The following is a 15,757-nucleotide window of genomic DNA, read 5'->3' on the forward strand; positions in this document are numbered from 1 at the left end:
GTGATGCGAGGCAGACGTGAAGATGATTGTGTTAGCATAAAAACATGGATCATAATGAAATGGATAGCCTGCAGGGGATCGACAGCCATGCCACGGCTGTAGAAAGATACCCGTTCGGTTTTGATAAGCTTTTGTTTCCTAAAGGAATTTCATTTACTTTGCTGTATTGTTACGAGACGAAGGAGTTTGTTATCAAAAGTGGTACTGTGTTTTATTGGAAAATTATTATCGAGCTGAGCGCAAGCTGCATGAAAAGATGGCTTTAATCAGGCGTATTTCCGTTCCTTAATTGATTGTTCCGTTTTCATTTACTTCATTCACTCCTTTACAAAAAGCAAATGTTTCTTGGCAATGTTCAAAGAATACATTTACGTGTATGCAATGTAAAGTAATGCTTTGAATTGATTAATTAATAGCAATAAACTGCTACATTTGTATGCAGGATTACTTTGCATAGAAGGTATGCTGTTGTGTTGTGTCCCTTCCAAGAAAAAGGGATAATATTTTCCTTTCCATGGAAAATAAACCTAGTCCTAGGATACAAACCGGCTTAAGCTAAGGTAATACACTTCTCAGAACCATTAACTGTCTATCAAGTACAGGAAGTGTTTTAGGAAAAAAAACCCGAACACCAATCTACTTCCGAAACGACAGGTGTTGGAGCGATTTTCAATCTGTTCGTAGTGTTGGTCTGTTTTTTTCTTTTCCACTTCCATCTGTGGAAAGTTTAAACGATTCCCTAATGATACAAATCGAAATCTACCACCATGAGCGACGAAAGAATGGATGTAAAAGCATAAAAACTCCCACAACCATCATGATCTTCGCAAGTCAACCGTTGAAAAGAATCCAGTCCAGTTCATCATTTTGTTATTTTTTTTCGTCCACCATTCCGAGGAAGCATTTCGGTCGGTAAGATTGTTTGCACATTAAATGATTCCTTTTCGATTGCATCGGTTTCGGTTTTGTAAAAAAAAACGAAAAATGAAAAGCAATTCCTCTGCCCATGGCAGGACGCATTCTCAACGTGACACAAATGGAAAATTTTAATACAAACCACAATAAAATGCTGAGACCGAATGGTAACGGTGTGGAATGAATAAAAATTGTTTGTAAAAAAAACGTCTCGAATCGGATGGTTCATTTTGGTTTATGATTTCGAAGCACATACACAATGGAAAACAATCAATTTGCCTCATTTCGAATGGTATTGGAGTTCCTCGAGCATATGATTTCTGTTGTAGGTATACTATGGAGAAAATTGATAATTTTTCCAGACCATGTTCCAATAAACAATCACTAAACGCAACGATTGATGAACTAATGCAATTTAAGGTATTCGTAAATCGAACCTCTTCTGTACGCCCGTAACATGAACTGACCAAATAAAGTAAATAAATTCAGGGAAAGCCAGGAATGACAAGCCAAGACCGCTCTTGAGGTTGTACTGTCACATAACAATAAGGTTCACATAATTGAAATATATATTTGTTGTTGGCTTTTAACGATTTATTATTTAATTTTTACTTAATAATAATACCTTTGCTACTTTATGAGTTAAACGAACAAATTTAGGTACTTTAATAGCCATATCTTCATGGAATGCCCTTCATGGAATGCATTGGAGATTTATTTATCAGTGCTTAGCACTTTATTTAATTAAAATTGCTTTACTATATCACTCGATATCACTCATCACATTGTCCCCAGGGTCGCAGAAATACTTGCGGTAAATATGAATACAGAATTCTTCCGATTTCTTCTTCATACTACTTGTCGTGCCCCGCAACCAGGCGACAAAAAAAAAACTCTGGAAAGTGACAGACCTCTGGAAAAGGCTCTGCTAAGAGGCATCTCGTATGGCCTAGAGATCTGCTTTTTCATTGTCCAGTTGTTCATCCGAAACGCTTTTGAAACTAGAATATCCAAGGTTTCACGGAAAAAGTATACAGAGCTCTTTATAGCCTCGAAGGATTTCAGTGATTTGGAGAATTTGAAGCAACCCTTATTAGTATCTCAACACCTAACACTATTTTATCAGTTTTTAAGTTTTTTTAATATTTCGTTTGCTCTTCCAGCATCTTTAACTAATTGAAGAATCATATGAAGCGTATCGTAGGAATCGTAATCCTTATTTAACTTCTCTAAGTATTGTACTAGCAATCAAAAGATTATGACAATTTCTGTTGGTGAAACGACCTGCTTGATCAGTTTAAGCAAGCCTAGTACGCCAGAAAAGGCCGGCATGACCATCGTTCAGCCGCTCATTGCTATGGATGCCAGATATACTTTTTGTTCCGGTCATGTAGTGTAAAACTTTAGCCTTGGTTCACTTAAATATTTTAAACACTTCAATTAATTGTAATCATTATTAACAAGTACAAAAAGCAGTAAAGTAGATATAGCTCACTGTAAATTTCGTAATTAAGAATCCGTTCAAAAAACAGATAGTTTGGTACTTTTAATTTTTGTTTGTTTCGTAGTAGGTTTTGAATTGAGTTATTTTGAAAAAGGGATAATTAAATGAAATTTTATGTAATTGTATAACCAACCGAAGCATTCATCCATGGAGTTGAAATTGCAGTTAATAAAACTTTGATTACAATATTTGCTGTTCATTGATGGTTATAAACTTCACTACAAAGTAAATGTCCAAAACATTCCCTTTGATATTCGCGTTGTACATATAAAATAATATGCTCCCAAGTGAATTCATTTGAAAAGCAAAAATATGATTTTTGAGAAATCAAATATTACAAATTAATTTTCATAAACATTTTTTGTCGTATCTTTAATCAGAAACTGTTAATAACCATTAGTGAAGTAAATTAATATTCTCGAGAAAAACATATTTACATACGAGCTTTATGGAGTCAACTTTGTTTGAATGAATGAATACATCGTTGAGTAAATTATTTGAAAATCAGCTTTTTAGCCTCATGCGTAAAGATTAAATCAAGATGAAATCAAACGCGTAATGGAATGGTTTTATAAGCTATTCAATGTAACGTAAACAAAACACGTTGATCGCACAATTCGCATATTTTCGTCTATTACAAACCACGTTCCCAGCGTGGCACAAGCACAACAAGCACCGGTCGGAAGTGACAAACCACATGATTCGATCATGAGTTGAAGCACTGTTAGCAGTACGATTGTTATCGCATCCAAAAATATCGTTATCATCAAACGATGAGAAACATTCGAACGATTGGCGTTGTAACGTGTAACATTTACCAATCGTAAGCCTCCTGCACATAACGACTTGCGGCCATTCCACTAGCGCTGCCCGCTGTAGCGTTAATGATGAGGCTGAGTAAATATTTTGCTTTCAATTATCATTGATTAAAGTTTGCTGTTGATTCTGGTGCACCGTGCTACGATCGAGGGAGAGAGAGAGAGACAGAGCGAGAGAAGCGCCATGAAAGGTTGTCTTTTGATTATTATAGTGATGCTGATATACACTTTTTTTGTATTCATCACTCCATAACGCTTCGAAAGCAAATATGATCGATACACTTTCCGGGAATGTGTATTTACGTAGCCTTTTCTACGTAGCGTTTGGGCCAAGCGTGCGAATATGGAACAAAAGCACACAGACACACACCTTACCGTACCGAACAGTGCCAAAGCTTCTTTCGGGGGCTTGTGCCTGTGCCTGTGGTACTATCACTTATGCTGATGGCTCTGCGTTTGTATGTGTGTGTATATATGTGTAAGCAAAATTATGAAAAAAGCCCTTGAGGCATGGCCGGCTGCATCGTTGTTGTCTTGCGGTAACGAAACGCATTCTCCACGAACGAACCAACAAACGGCAAGGTACGAAAACCGGCATGCATAACAACCGAACATTATAAGGGTGAAAAACTAATCTGCCTCCCTTGACACAAAGAGCTGCACAGGACAGAATGAGCGTGTGGTGGAATCGTTTTGATTTCTAGCCTCTAGTATAGTGCCGCTAGAGAACGAAGCGTCCGAAATGGAACAAGCACGGTAGAAACAGCATCAAAGATAGTGCGCTTCCAATGCAAGCTGCCTTTGGTCAGCAAAGCGATGGCACAGCGAGTAAGGAAGCGTCGGTGATATGCTGGTGATGATATTCAAGCACCATAGCAAGGCATCGGAAGCATCAGTTTCTTGTGACCTTCGAGTACGGTGAAAGCAACATGCCTTCGATGCTGGGCGAAGCAAAAAATCTTACCAAAAGCACCATTCTCCAGTTTTGCGAAAGACGCCTCTCGAATGTCAACTGCCAAAAATGTTGCGCGAGGCCTGCACTGGGTGACGGTGGAAGAGCCACAATGCTCTGAAGCTAACATCGTATCCGATGGTTGCGTTCGGGAGACTGTTCTCGTTCTTGCCACACTGGAAACACGGACGCCGGAAACTTCCCCCGGGTCGATATCGAAGGACTGGGACATTTTCTTCTACGGCACGGGATTGTTTGGCACCCGTACAATGTGGGCTTCGTTCCCACCGTTCTAGGTGCTTGTGTGTTTCCAAAGGAAAGCAACACCAAAAAAAAAACCATACGAACAAAGATCGCTCAAAGCACTCGTCGTACGGTTTTTCCACCGTACGGTGCAGGATGTTTGGTTGCGCGTGGACATGCCTTCTAGGGGTGGGTGGGTTTTGTTTGCTGTGAACTGACACAGCTGCGCGATTAAAACCGATGATAAAATGCACAATTATTAGATGAAATTATCCGATTCGCCGTCCCCCATTTTGGTACGATCGTACAACGGCGTTTTGCCGCTCGACGTGCGAGCGAGTGAAATTAGCCGGTATCGGAATTGCGAGACCATCGAAAGCCGGTAACGAAAACCGGCAGCAGCAAACGAATAACAAAACAGAAAACGCCTTGAAAATATTAGCACAACCCGCAAGCATTGGGGCGATCGCATCGCTATCTGACGGTGGAACGATTTATCCAGCCGTCCCCAGGGTGTTTGGTTTTGTTTTACAAATCGAACAACAGCCAGCATGAATTACGGGGCAGAAATGATAGTGTGTTTTTTTTATTTTTCCACCTCTGTTAACTTTTGTTTCCGCAATGCATTAATGCTTAAAGGTGCTAAAGGTACACTAAATCGCCATAAAGGGAGCAGGTTCTTCACGTCACACTCAAGGGCGGTACGACCACGTATTTGATCTTCGGTTTGACTGTGAGTACGATCGGTTTCATCACTTTCGGGCAGCACTTCTGCAGGGTAAATGAATCGATTGCAGTTGGTTCGGCGAATGTATCGTTACATGATTCCGTAGTCTTTATGGAAAGAATGGAGAAACAAACATAAAACAAAAACCTTTGCTTGAAACACTAGTCCGAATAGGTCACCCTCCTAGAACAGACAACTTACAACTTCTTCATCTCCCATCGAGCAGGAAATAACAAACACTAGCAGAATCACGATTATTGCTTTGGTAGCCATGCTGAACACACGGAACGGTTTAAAACTATGCTTGCAAAACCCGAACTGGAGGCGCTTTTTATAGAAATTCCCAACCCTCCCAGGCCCTCCATCGGCCTGATCGTCATCCATTGATATGCACACCGGACAGTGCATCGATTGATTGAATGATGCAGCATATGTTATGGCGAAAGATGCGCACAAAGTTTCCTCGTTTTCAGCTCAATTTCGTAGTACACATTGCCCTCTTATCATCTGCAACCGCGTGCGTATGTTTACAATCAGTGAAATATCAGCAAACGCTTCTGCCAGGACGCACTGTAAAGTAGGTTACTTGGCTGTAAGTAAGACACAACCGAGGGGAATAAAAATCAAACCAACGGCACACAAGATAGGGTAACTTCATTGCACTTTGCAGGACGGCCAGATAAGCCATCGTAAGATGTGTAAGTTTCTACGAAGCGAAGAAAAGTGCTACCGTTATTTACCAGCGTATGAATAATGTCGAGTTTGTTTGTTTACTTTGACAGCGAACGGTTCATGCAAGTAGCGGCTTACGCGTACCGGGTCCATCCGTCGTACCGCCGCCAGCCAGGGAGTTTGCAAAAAAAGGAAATAAATTTGAAAACAGCAAAGCATAAAAAGCAAGCAGTCCATCGTTATGCTTTTAAGACACTGGTAGCATAAGTATGAGATTTGAATGCGAAGCGATGTGACTATTTATTTTCTCTCCCCGCTGTTTCAGACAAAGCAGACATTTTGTTCTGTTTTTATTTTTCACCGCGGAACCACCACTGCTGACGCACTACCTTACCAGTTCTGCTTAGTTTATTGCGTTAGCGTTATGGTGGTACGATGCAGTAAGGCGAAGAAAGCAAGAACAAAAAAGCATAGAAAAGAGCTTTCACTTTATTCGTTGAAATAAAACACAAGGAATGAAATTACATTCATGAGCTTAAGTAAACCAAAGATCAGCTACTACTACTACTACTACTACTGCTTCAGTTTGTTTGAAAAGGAATGAATAATTTAGCTTCACTCGCTCGGAATGGTTGTGTGAGCTGTTGAAGTTCCCATGGCATGGGGCGGTTGGATCAACTGAAACTGGCTTAATTTTTGAGACGAAAGACATCGACAAATGTACGGACGCCACACAAACGCAGTCGTTGCCAACAGACAGTTGGACAAAGTAGGAAATATTTGATGAAATATTCACACCTAAACGTGAAGTGGTTGTTAGTGGTTGGGTGGGGAACGAGAGAAGTGAAACGATTGCTCGTAAAAGCGAACGATCGCAAATGATTAGGAACTGACGCCGAGGCTCACAGCTGTCTGCTGGTGGTGCGATTGCTGTTTGGAGGTGTTTGAGGTTTTTGAATGGTACTGATGAACGATTGAGAGGATTGTTTATGAGTATAAGGTGCTTATTGAAATTTAACGTTATAAAACTTTACTAACAGTAACTGTTCTGGTGATGATAGGCAATGCTTTGCAGTGGAAAAATTTAGTACGTTAATTTTCGTTAGCATTTTATTGGAGTTTACGAATCGAAGAAATTGTAAACCATCTGGTAAATATCTCTAATGAATAAAGTTAAAAATAAAGAAACTTAAACCCAAGGATCAACCTGTATATTCAATGTTTGGACACGTTATTCTTAACATAACAATAACCCAATCGATGTCTAATGTTTCTCGAAAACCGGTGAACTTTTGCACAATTTAACCGACGTGTATGCTAGTACAGAGTTTAGGTATTAAATTATGTTATAAGTTGTCTCAGCTTGCGTATTGCATCTCGTTTTATTGTCTTGGAGTCTTTACTATAAAATAATTAGATTCATGACGCAACATGCCATTTTTTTCAACTTTTGGGGAATTGAAATACATAGTTTGGATCCATATTTCCATTAATCCATATAATGCTTTGATCGTAGAAAGATAATTATCTTAATACTCAAATATTTACGAAAATAAATTAAACAGGCTAGTAATAATAAAACAGCCTTAAAAGGGATGAAAATCATTTAAAAAGCTTCGAGAACTTCCGAATAAACTGTATCTAAAAATATGACAGAAATTGACAGTAATGAGGATTGTTGATTATTATGATGGTACAACCTCAAAAGTTCTGGTAATTTTTTGCTTTCCTTGATTATATGTACTGTGTCAGTTTCGCGAAGGTGGGTATTTACTCGTCTATATGCTATTATTGCATGAAATTTCCAGTATCTGATTCTTCTGAGTTGTTGTTTGTATGAAGTAAGATTTAATACCTCGTGTGAATTCTGATTCGACGCCACTTTCTCAAAACCATCATTTCACCACCTTCTCAGTAGATATCTCCCTTGGAAACGAGCTGTCTTACTGATAATTGTTCCAGAGTTACAGAGAATGAAGCAGTAACGGTGAGTAATACGCGGAAGTTGTTCCAGCACCCAAGCACAGATTGATCACTCGCAGCATCACCTTCACGGACCATTGGGTTTTTGACCGTACCGATAAGCAACCGTTCCCGTACGGTCGTATCAAAGTTCACCGTAACCGGTCCGTACAACAGAGTACCGACATTCCGAGCGATAACGAATATTGGCTAGACACGCTTAACGTTGCAACTGCACATCCTACTGCAACCGGGAATGAGAGTTCCCGTTATCAGGTTCTTTCAACCGGGATGGAGAGTATAATGGATTTTGACACCCTTGAAATACTGATTGTTCATTATGAAAAGGCGACGAGATCAGTCGGTGTGGGCAAGTGCTGGTGGGAAGATTATTAATACGGTTGAATTAATTGGCAAGGTAATGCAACGTCCTCAGGAGCCGAGAGTTGCAAAGGATTGTAAGCGTTTGTTTGTGGACTGAAAACCGCGATAGCCCTTTTTGACGTAATTTCTAGTTCGAAACATACGTTTAACTTTAACAATATTTCACTGCTGTTATTTATGGGTTTACGATTGTACCACCTGAAACGGTACATTTTGGAAACGCGTGTACTTCTTACCGATGCAAAAACATGTCAACAAGTTTATTTTTTTCGCTCTTCGCGTATGAATGATAATCAAAGTGCGTTCAATATTCGATCTAGAAAGAATAATTGGATGTTCCACCCGCTCCGAACGGTTACGTCAATGAGTGATGGCATCGAAAAAAAAACGGATGCGATAATATGAAAATGATGATGGGAACGTATCGCAACAAGGGTTTCGGGACCAGTATAAAAACCAAACCCGAACGCGTGTGAAGTGAACGAATTGTGAGGCAAAATCCTTGCCTAAAGTGGTGTGCCAATTTCGTCGCAAAAGTGTCACATAAAGGGTGTGCTTGTTCAGTGTTGTTCAGATAGCATTTTTTTTTTTTCAAAGTGAGTTTCGAATGATTTCCACTCGTACATTCATACATTCGGCGTACGATATAGCTAACATGAAATAGAATATATTTGAAAAATATACAACGAAATGTTGTTTTATCGAATTGTATTTCAATAGTGAATGTTGAATGTGAATGAAGCTGTGTTTTGTTACAGTTTTATGAACTATTCCTGTAGCTGATTTCGATAAAGACGGAATCGTGTGTGTGTTAATAGCTATCCACGTTCGATAAATGTTTCACAACGCCACACATTGTACGGAGAAAGAATGAAAATATCACCACTTTCCGCTCTAGTACCACGATGGCTCGTTCGTTTGATAAACTTCCAAATGCAAAAATCATCACTAATAAAGTGCAGGAATGGTATGAAACATGCCGTGTGAGCTGGACGGTGGTGAACACTAGAAATACACACACGCGCCATACCGTTCCTTTAACGTACATTTAAATTCGTGTTTGCATTTTCAAATATTTGCACGTGATATTCAACGCACACTATCCGGTTTCTGCGTTCACTGTGTGTTGGCGACTGTTATGGAATTTAGATGAACTAGCAAAGGCTCGTTTTTTGTATTTGTGTGGCGTTTAATATTCCATGCACAAGCTCATAGTTTGTTTCGTATCGAAAATTAATCATAACTACGGCTAGCTGGTTTGAATATGATTACGCGATGTGAGGAACTACCCTTAAAACAACGTAACCAAAAAAAAATCATCCAAAATTTAATTTCAATATGAACAATTTAACAATCATTTTCATGTTTTGCCGTAATATGTGGCAACATCGGCATCCTTTGTTTTCCAAAATGAGATATCTTTACGCAAAAATCAATTATGGCTGAAACATGATTGAGTTATAATTGCGGGATCGGCTCATAAAGATAAAGTCGCAAAACGAGTCTCATTACACCTGATGAACTGAAAGGGTCCAAAACTCATCAACATACATCCCATGAGCTTTCATACATTGAAAAGCGAGGACAACCGCCCCATTTTTAAACAGTTACACGCAGATCAACAGATACACACCTTACAAACACAGACCTCACATGCACGTCACCTGTCCCGGTGAGGCCAAAGATATGGAAACCCGGTTACACAAACAGCGGCATGATGGGATATTTTTGTGAATTATTAATATTTTATACCCTGCTGCGATACTCGAATGGTACCGCAACTGAAACAACACTTTTCGTTCACTTCCACTGTGCACTCTTCGAATGAGTTCCTTTTTTGCAGTTTCGCACAGGAAAGCATTTGTGTCTCGATTATTTTTTTATGACAACCGTCATCACTGTCATACTTCACGTCTGACAAAGTACGCTGCATGTACGCGCCCCGCACCCATTACGAGGGGATCTTCGCGGCCCGGGATCTTTTGGCTTTTTGCTCGCTTCGCCGTGTTTGGTGTGGTTTTAATTGTTAGTATGATTTAACTGTCACCGTAAATTAATCTCCCACGATGCAAGTGTCATCCGTAACGACGCAAATGGCTTCCGTGAAGCTGACAGCACGTCCGGCCGTAGTACAGTCGGTTCAGAATGGCCATAGCACCGGTAGCGAGAAACCTGAAACCCCTGGCAATGGCGCAACTACCACCGAGCCGGAAATCGTCGATCCGTTCTGCAATGCGGACAATCCGCAGATAATCACCTTCCAGGACGTTACATCCGCGGCATTCAAAATCCGAAAAGGTGTCGAGCTAACACCGTGCGTGGTACGTGGTCATGGCCGTCCAAGTTGTTGGATATTTTTATAATTTTTTTTTTTGGGGTCTAATTGACACTCATGCTTTTTTTTGCATTTCATGCCCCAATCAGAAATCGCACTTTTCCGACCTGATCGACATGGACATCTACCTGAAGAAGGAATTTCTGCAGTTCACCGGTAGCTTCAAGGAGCGTGGCGCCCGTTACGCACTGCTAATGCTGTCGGACGAGCAGAAAAAAACGGGCGTTATCTCGGCCTCCCTGGGGAATCATGCGCAGGTGAGATTACATGTGGCACGTCCCGCATGTATGGCACTGTTTGTCGTCATCGTCATCATCATCATTTCGTTACATCAACAAACACACGCTTTTTTGGGGTGGGCTCTAGGACACCGCATCATAGGCTACGAGCATTAATATCCCCTGGGTGTTGAGCAAACGAGCTGCAGTCGCTTGGTAGAGAGATTTCCCATGGATTCTACCATCCCATGTGCGCCAAATGGTGGCAACCTAACGCTATGTGAAAGGTGTTTTAAAGTTATTCACTTGTTTTTTGTGTATGTTGTTCTTGTTTTACTTTCTTCGTTGGTTTAATGTCCCCATCATCGTACCCGGCTTGTGATGCTACTATTATGGGTGTGGACATGCAAACAAACAAACAAACAAAAAAATCCGATCTCATCTCACGCTGGAAAACATGGACCAAATGGTAGGGGCTGTCCTATCATGGCTGGAAGCTTGGCATCCCGGTGACGGTCGTGATGCCACTGAAGGCTTCACTGATGAAAATTCAGAAATGCCGTAACTATCATGCTAATGTTGTCGTACAGGTATGTTTCTCGTCAGCGATACCTAACCTAGGTACCGGAGGTTAACATTGTTTTGATTGCTAAATTCTTTACCCAGCTGTGAATACGCGTTCTTATGCCTTTTTCTCGTATCTTTTACCGACCGTTCAACTAGGGTGCGGATATGGGTGAAGCAAAGCGGATTGCACTGAAAATGGGCCATGACCGAGGGCTTACATACATCAACGGGTACGACCATCCGCATATCATGTCCGGCCAGGGTACGATCGGGCTGGAGATAATCGAGCAGGTCAGCGATATAGATGCAGTTGTTGTGCCCGTTGGTGGCGGTGGATTGATAGCTGGTGTTGCGACCGCCATCAAAAATTTGAGCCCAAATACCAAAATCATCGTAAGTGTGCCAAAAACGCGTGAAGCTTTTCGTTGGAAAAATGCCAGCGATGGGATATTTTCCATCACAATTAACACAGCGCTTAATGGAATATTGGACTTTCCGAGAGAGAGAGAGAGAGAGAGAGAGAGAGAGAGAGAGAGAGAGAGAGAGAAAGAGCGATAGAGTGCTACACCTCACTTTCCAACGGAAGGATGTGAACAATTTCTAATGAAACTCGATCGAGAAATAACTTGCTCCTGTTGCATTTTCTAACCATCCGCCAGGGTGTCGAGTCGGAGAAGTGTCCCAGCTTTACGCGGGCACTCGAAAACAAGGGACCAGTGTTTGTGGCGAACAAGGAAACGTTAGCCGACGGGTTGGCAGTGCCGCAGGTGGGCTACAATGCGTACGCCACGACCGTACCACTGCTGGACAAAATGATCGTCGTCAAGGAGGAATGGATTGCGCTGGCCATTTTGCGACTTGTTGAGCTGGAAAAGTGTGTCGTCGAGGGTGCGGGTGCTGCCGGGCTGGCCGCCATTATGGCTGGCCATTTGGATGAATTCATCGGCAAAAGGTGAGCATGAGAGAGGTGCCGGTACTGTTTGGAAGCCACTGTTGGAAGCCACTCGTACAGCAGCAGTGTGCAGAGGACTGGTTCGAGAAATAGAACATGATTTTCATTCCTGGAACAACCGGCTGTCCGGTTGCATTCTTTCACGATCTATCCGTTTCCGGTAGGGTGGTGCTGCTAATTTGCGGAGGCAATATCGATACAACCATGTTTGGCAAATGTCTAGAGCGCGGTATGGCCGCCGAGGGACGGTTGCAAAGGTAACGTTAACTTCGCCTCAGTGACATAACATTGCGCCTGATGGCTCGTCTATTGTTTCTCTTGTCTTTGCTTTGCGCACTGCTGGGTGCTGGTTTCTAATGGGTCCCTGTTATGGTCCGGTGCGGTCCATCGGTCCGTGGTACAACAGATTCACCGTCACCGTCAGCGATGGACCGGGTGGTGTTGCTAAGCTGTGCAATCTGCTGGCCAGTTTGGGCGTTTCCATCAAGGACATAATGCACGAACGTGCCTTTATTCGTGACATCCACCATGTTGAGGTAAGTGAACGCGTACCGTCACCCTTAAACAGCTCGGCATTTTTTTTGTCTTCCCTAGGACGAAGGTTTTGGGTATAAGGGTTCCCCATTGTTTCAGGGTATGCTCATTGGGAGCAGTTTATTTTTATATTTACATACGCACCCCCCCCCCCCCCCCCCCCCACACACACACACACACACACATACATGACCAGCGAACGTTTACGACGCGGACAAAATGGTGGGCACTACGAATAGGCGTGTGTATTTTTGCTAGAACACATTCCTCCAAAAACGAAGAACCAGCAAAAAAATACACACAACCACTATGGGCAGATTTTGCGTTGACAGCCAAAATCCGGTTTCGGGATGATGGTGGTAATGAAATGGAACGGTGAGGAGAAGCGGCAGAAGGCGACACAGAACCGCTCGTTATGATTTAATTTACGGTCAATGGCCATGCGTGGTCGGGCATGACGACGGCATGACCCGCAGACGGTTACCGTGAGCGTAGTCCGTTTTTAGCTTTGTTTGTGTTGGTATTCGCGGTCAACCAGCGGGACCAGCGTACTTCAGCGCGTCTAATATTTACCTTTTGGCAAAGGGTACGCTCCATTAGCGTGGAAAAGGTTTTTGCCCAAGAACGGTCCGGATGATTGGATTTCATGTTTTCTCTGATGTTTCGGTGTGGTCGGTTTTTGATTGCGTTGATTAGCGCACACTTCGGTGGCGATGAAGTTTGCTGTATCTGGGCCACGGGTGGCAGTTCTGTTTATGTGCTGTGGCGGTGAACCGTACCGAGGACCAGGACGGATAAACTAGTTTGCAAATGTTGATTGAATGAGTGTACTTAGGGAAGGGTTGTTTTTTGTGTATCAGTTTAGCTGAAACCCGTGTAGATCGGTGGTTGATGATCGGTATGGACAAGAAAATTGCACTGCGTTTAAAATCACATTAATAGTGGGCTTATTCCTTGCTGATAATGGTAAACAGCTTAGCGGAACTAGATAAACTTGTTGTTACATATTTGTACGAGTTTTTCGCAGGTAACGTAACTCGTTCGTAGTTGGTCCAACCAATTCGTGAGGTGAAAATGATTTCGTCTGACTTCTGTCCGTGTATCTGTCTGTCTGAAGTATGTTTGAAACAGAAATAGTTTAAAGAGTCGAGTTCGTTTGTCTATGTGATAAATGGAGAAAAATAAGTCTAGTAAGCCAGAAATGACCGGAAGAAGTTTCTAGAGTTATGGGTTGAGTTTTGGAAGCTCATAAGTAGAAAATAATTTCATAAAGATGAAAAATAGTAAGAATGAACCATTTACCTATTGCCAAACAATTTTGTATGAAAAAATTTCTAACAAGATTGAGCAAATAGTTAGAATTGATTGTATTATTATGATCAAACTATTATTTATTGTCCCAATATTTATAATCAGACGATTACCATACTTTAATTCGAAATTTCTGTCGTTTACATGATGCTTTCTCACCCTCTGTCTCAGAGTTCACTAAAAATAACCTAAAAATAAATAATCAAAAAGGCTTCTTAGAGTCCTGCATAGAGAATTGTGGGCAAATTTTTTCCTTCAAAATGGGATTTATAAGCTTGTCTCGTTTATCTACCCTTTTGAACGAAAATAATCATCAAATACAGCGCTGTAATAGTCACTCGAGGACCTACTAAACTTTTAAGATTGTACTATTTGAAAATTTCCCATTGATTCTCTAGAGGTGTTTAAGTTTAATAGAAGCTTGAGAATATTTTTCACTGTATTTTTTAAATAACATATGAATGTGCATTTTTGTAGTAAATCTATCTTACATATTTGTAACATTTGTTTGTTCCTCCACATACTTACAGGTGAAAGTGATTTGTGAAACACGTGACTGGGAACATTCCAAGCAAATGCGTAAGGTGCTGCAGGAAACATATACCAAAGTTCACTTCTACGACATGCCGATGGCGATCACGGAATAGCAACATTGTGCTGTCGAACGCTACCGTACTCTCCATTCCAGACGATAAGCTGCAAATTTTCCCTCTCATCGAACGCGACTTCCGGTCGCTTCTTCGCGATTTCTGGGGCGCGGAACTGAACCGTGCATACCGTGCTGCGCACTGCTTCCGATAGTTTCAATAAATTGACCCTATACGAACGAAATTGCCAGCGTGTGGGGCTGGTAACAATTGTAGTACGTGTTCTTTTTTGTCGTTGTAGGTTCTATTCCTTTACCACATGCGCCACCAACATGTGTATTATTGAACTTTTTGCCCAGCGCAATCGATGCAGCAGGAGGTCGCGAAACGGTTTTATTTATGGTAATGAAAACGCAGTACGTGCACTCCTCGCCTATTTCAGCATAACGCACAGCGGGGCGTTCACATATCGTACATATCGTGACGTTGGGCGTGCGAATAGTATGCACGATGTAGCTCGTAAATGGGATCCGGGGCAACCTTGCCATGGATGCGGCCCCGAACTTAACCAGGGATTTGATTGCGAATCAACGAGCTCGTACACGGTGCATCCATAAATTTTAAAACGCTTCCCGCTTTCGCATACCAGTGCTCGCTCTAACCGACTTAGAAAGCTTTAGCCATCATACACTATTCTCATTTTCTACCATTTCGTCCAGAGTGTAACGCTAGGTTCGCAATCAACACGGACATCGAACGATTTGAAATAGTTACTTCCCGATCCCGGTATGAATGTGTCGACTTTGGCAGAAAAAGGTGAATCGACGTGTGCAAAATGAGCTTGGTACGGGAGCAACAATTTTCCATTTTCACAACAAGTGAGCACGGGTCAGTGGGATAATTTATAGCGATAGCATCGCTATAACCGGTCCACCTTAAACTTGTTTATGTCGTTACATGAAGCAGCAGTAGGTTGGCGAATGTGCCGTTTTGAAGCGAGCCTTTTTTGTGTTAGGGTGGTTGTCATGTAGGTGAAACATTTAACTACCTTTGATAATAGTTTTTAAATAAACTTT

The 15,757-nt window shown here is 41.7% G+C and overlaps 1 protein-coding gene across 2 annotated transcripts; it reads left to right on the forward strand.

The window, feature by feature from the left end:
- Window positions 1–8,039: 8,039 nt before the first annotated feature.
- Window positions 8,040–14,956, forward strand: LOC125761713 (L-threonine ammonia-lyase). Of its 2 annotated transcripts, none has more exons than XM_049423158.1 (9): window positions 8,040–8,211; window positions 10,230–10,498; window positions 10,602–10,769; window positions 11,204–11,320; window positions 11,454–11,690; window positions 11,957–12,249; window positions 12,414–12,506; window positions 12,656–12,785; window positions 14,625–14,956. In XM_049423158.1, the coding sequence occupies exons 2-9, from the start codon at window positions 10,244–10,246 to the stop codon at window positions 14,739–14,741; spliced, it is 1,410 nt and encodes a 469-aa protein (XP_049279115.1). In that variant the 5' UTR covers window positions 8,040–8,211; window positions 10,230–10,243; the 3' UTR covers window positions 14,742–14,956. The 2 variants fall into 2 exon arrangements, with proteins under 2 accessions (XP_049279115.1, XP_049279114.1); XM_049423157.1 differs by having other exon boundaries at window positions 8,041–8,211; window positions 10,021–10,498.
- The last annotated feature ends 801 nt before the right edge of the window (window positions 14,957–15,757 follow it).

The sequence above is a fragment of the Anopheles funestus genome, chromosome 2RL (assembly GCF_943734845.2).
Source record: "Anopheles funestus chromosome 2RL, idAnoFuneDA-416_04, whole genome shotgun sequence".
Lineage (NCBI taxonomy): Eukaryota > Metazoa > Arthropoda > Insecta > Diptera > Culicidae > Anopheles > Anopheles funestus.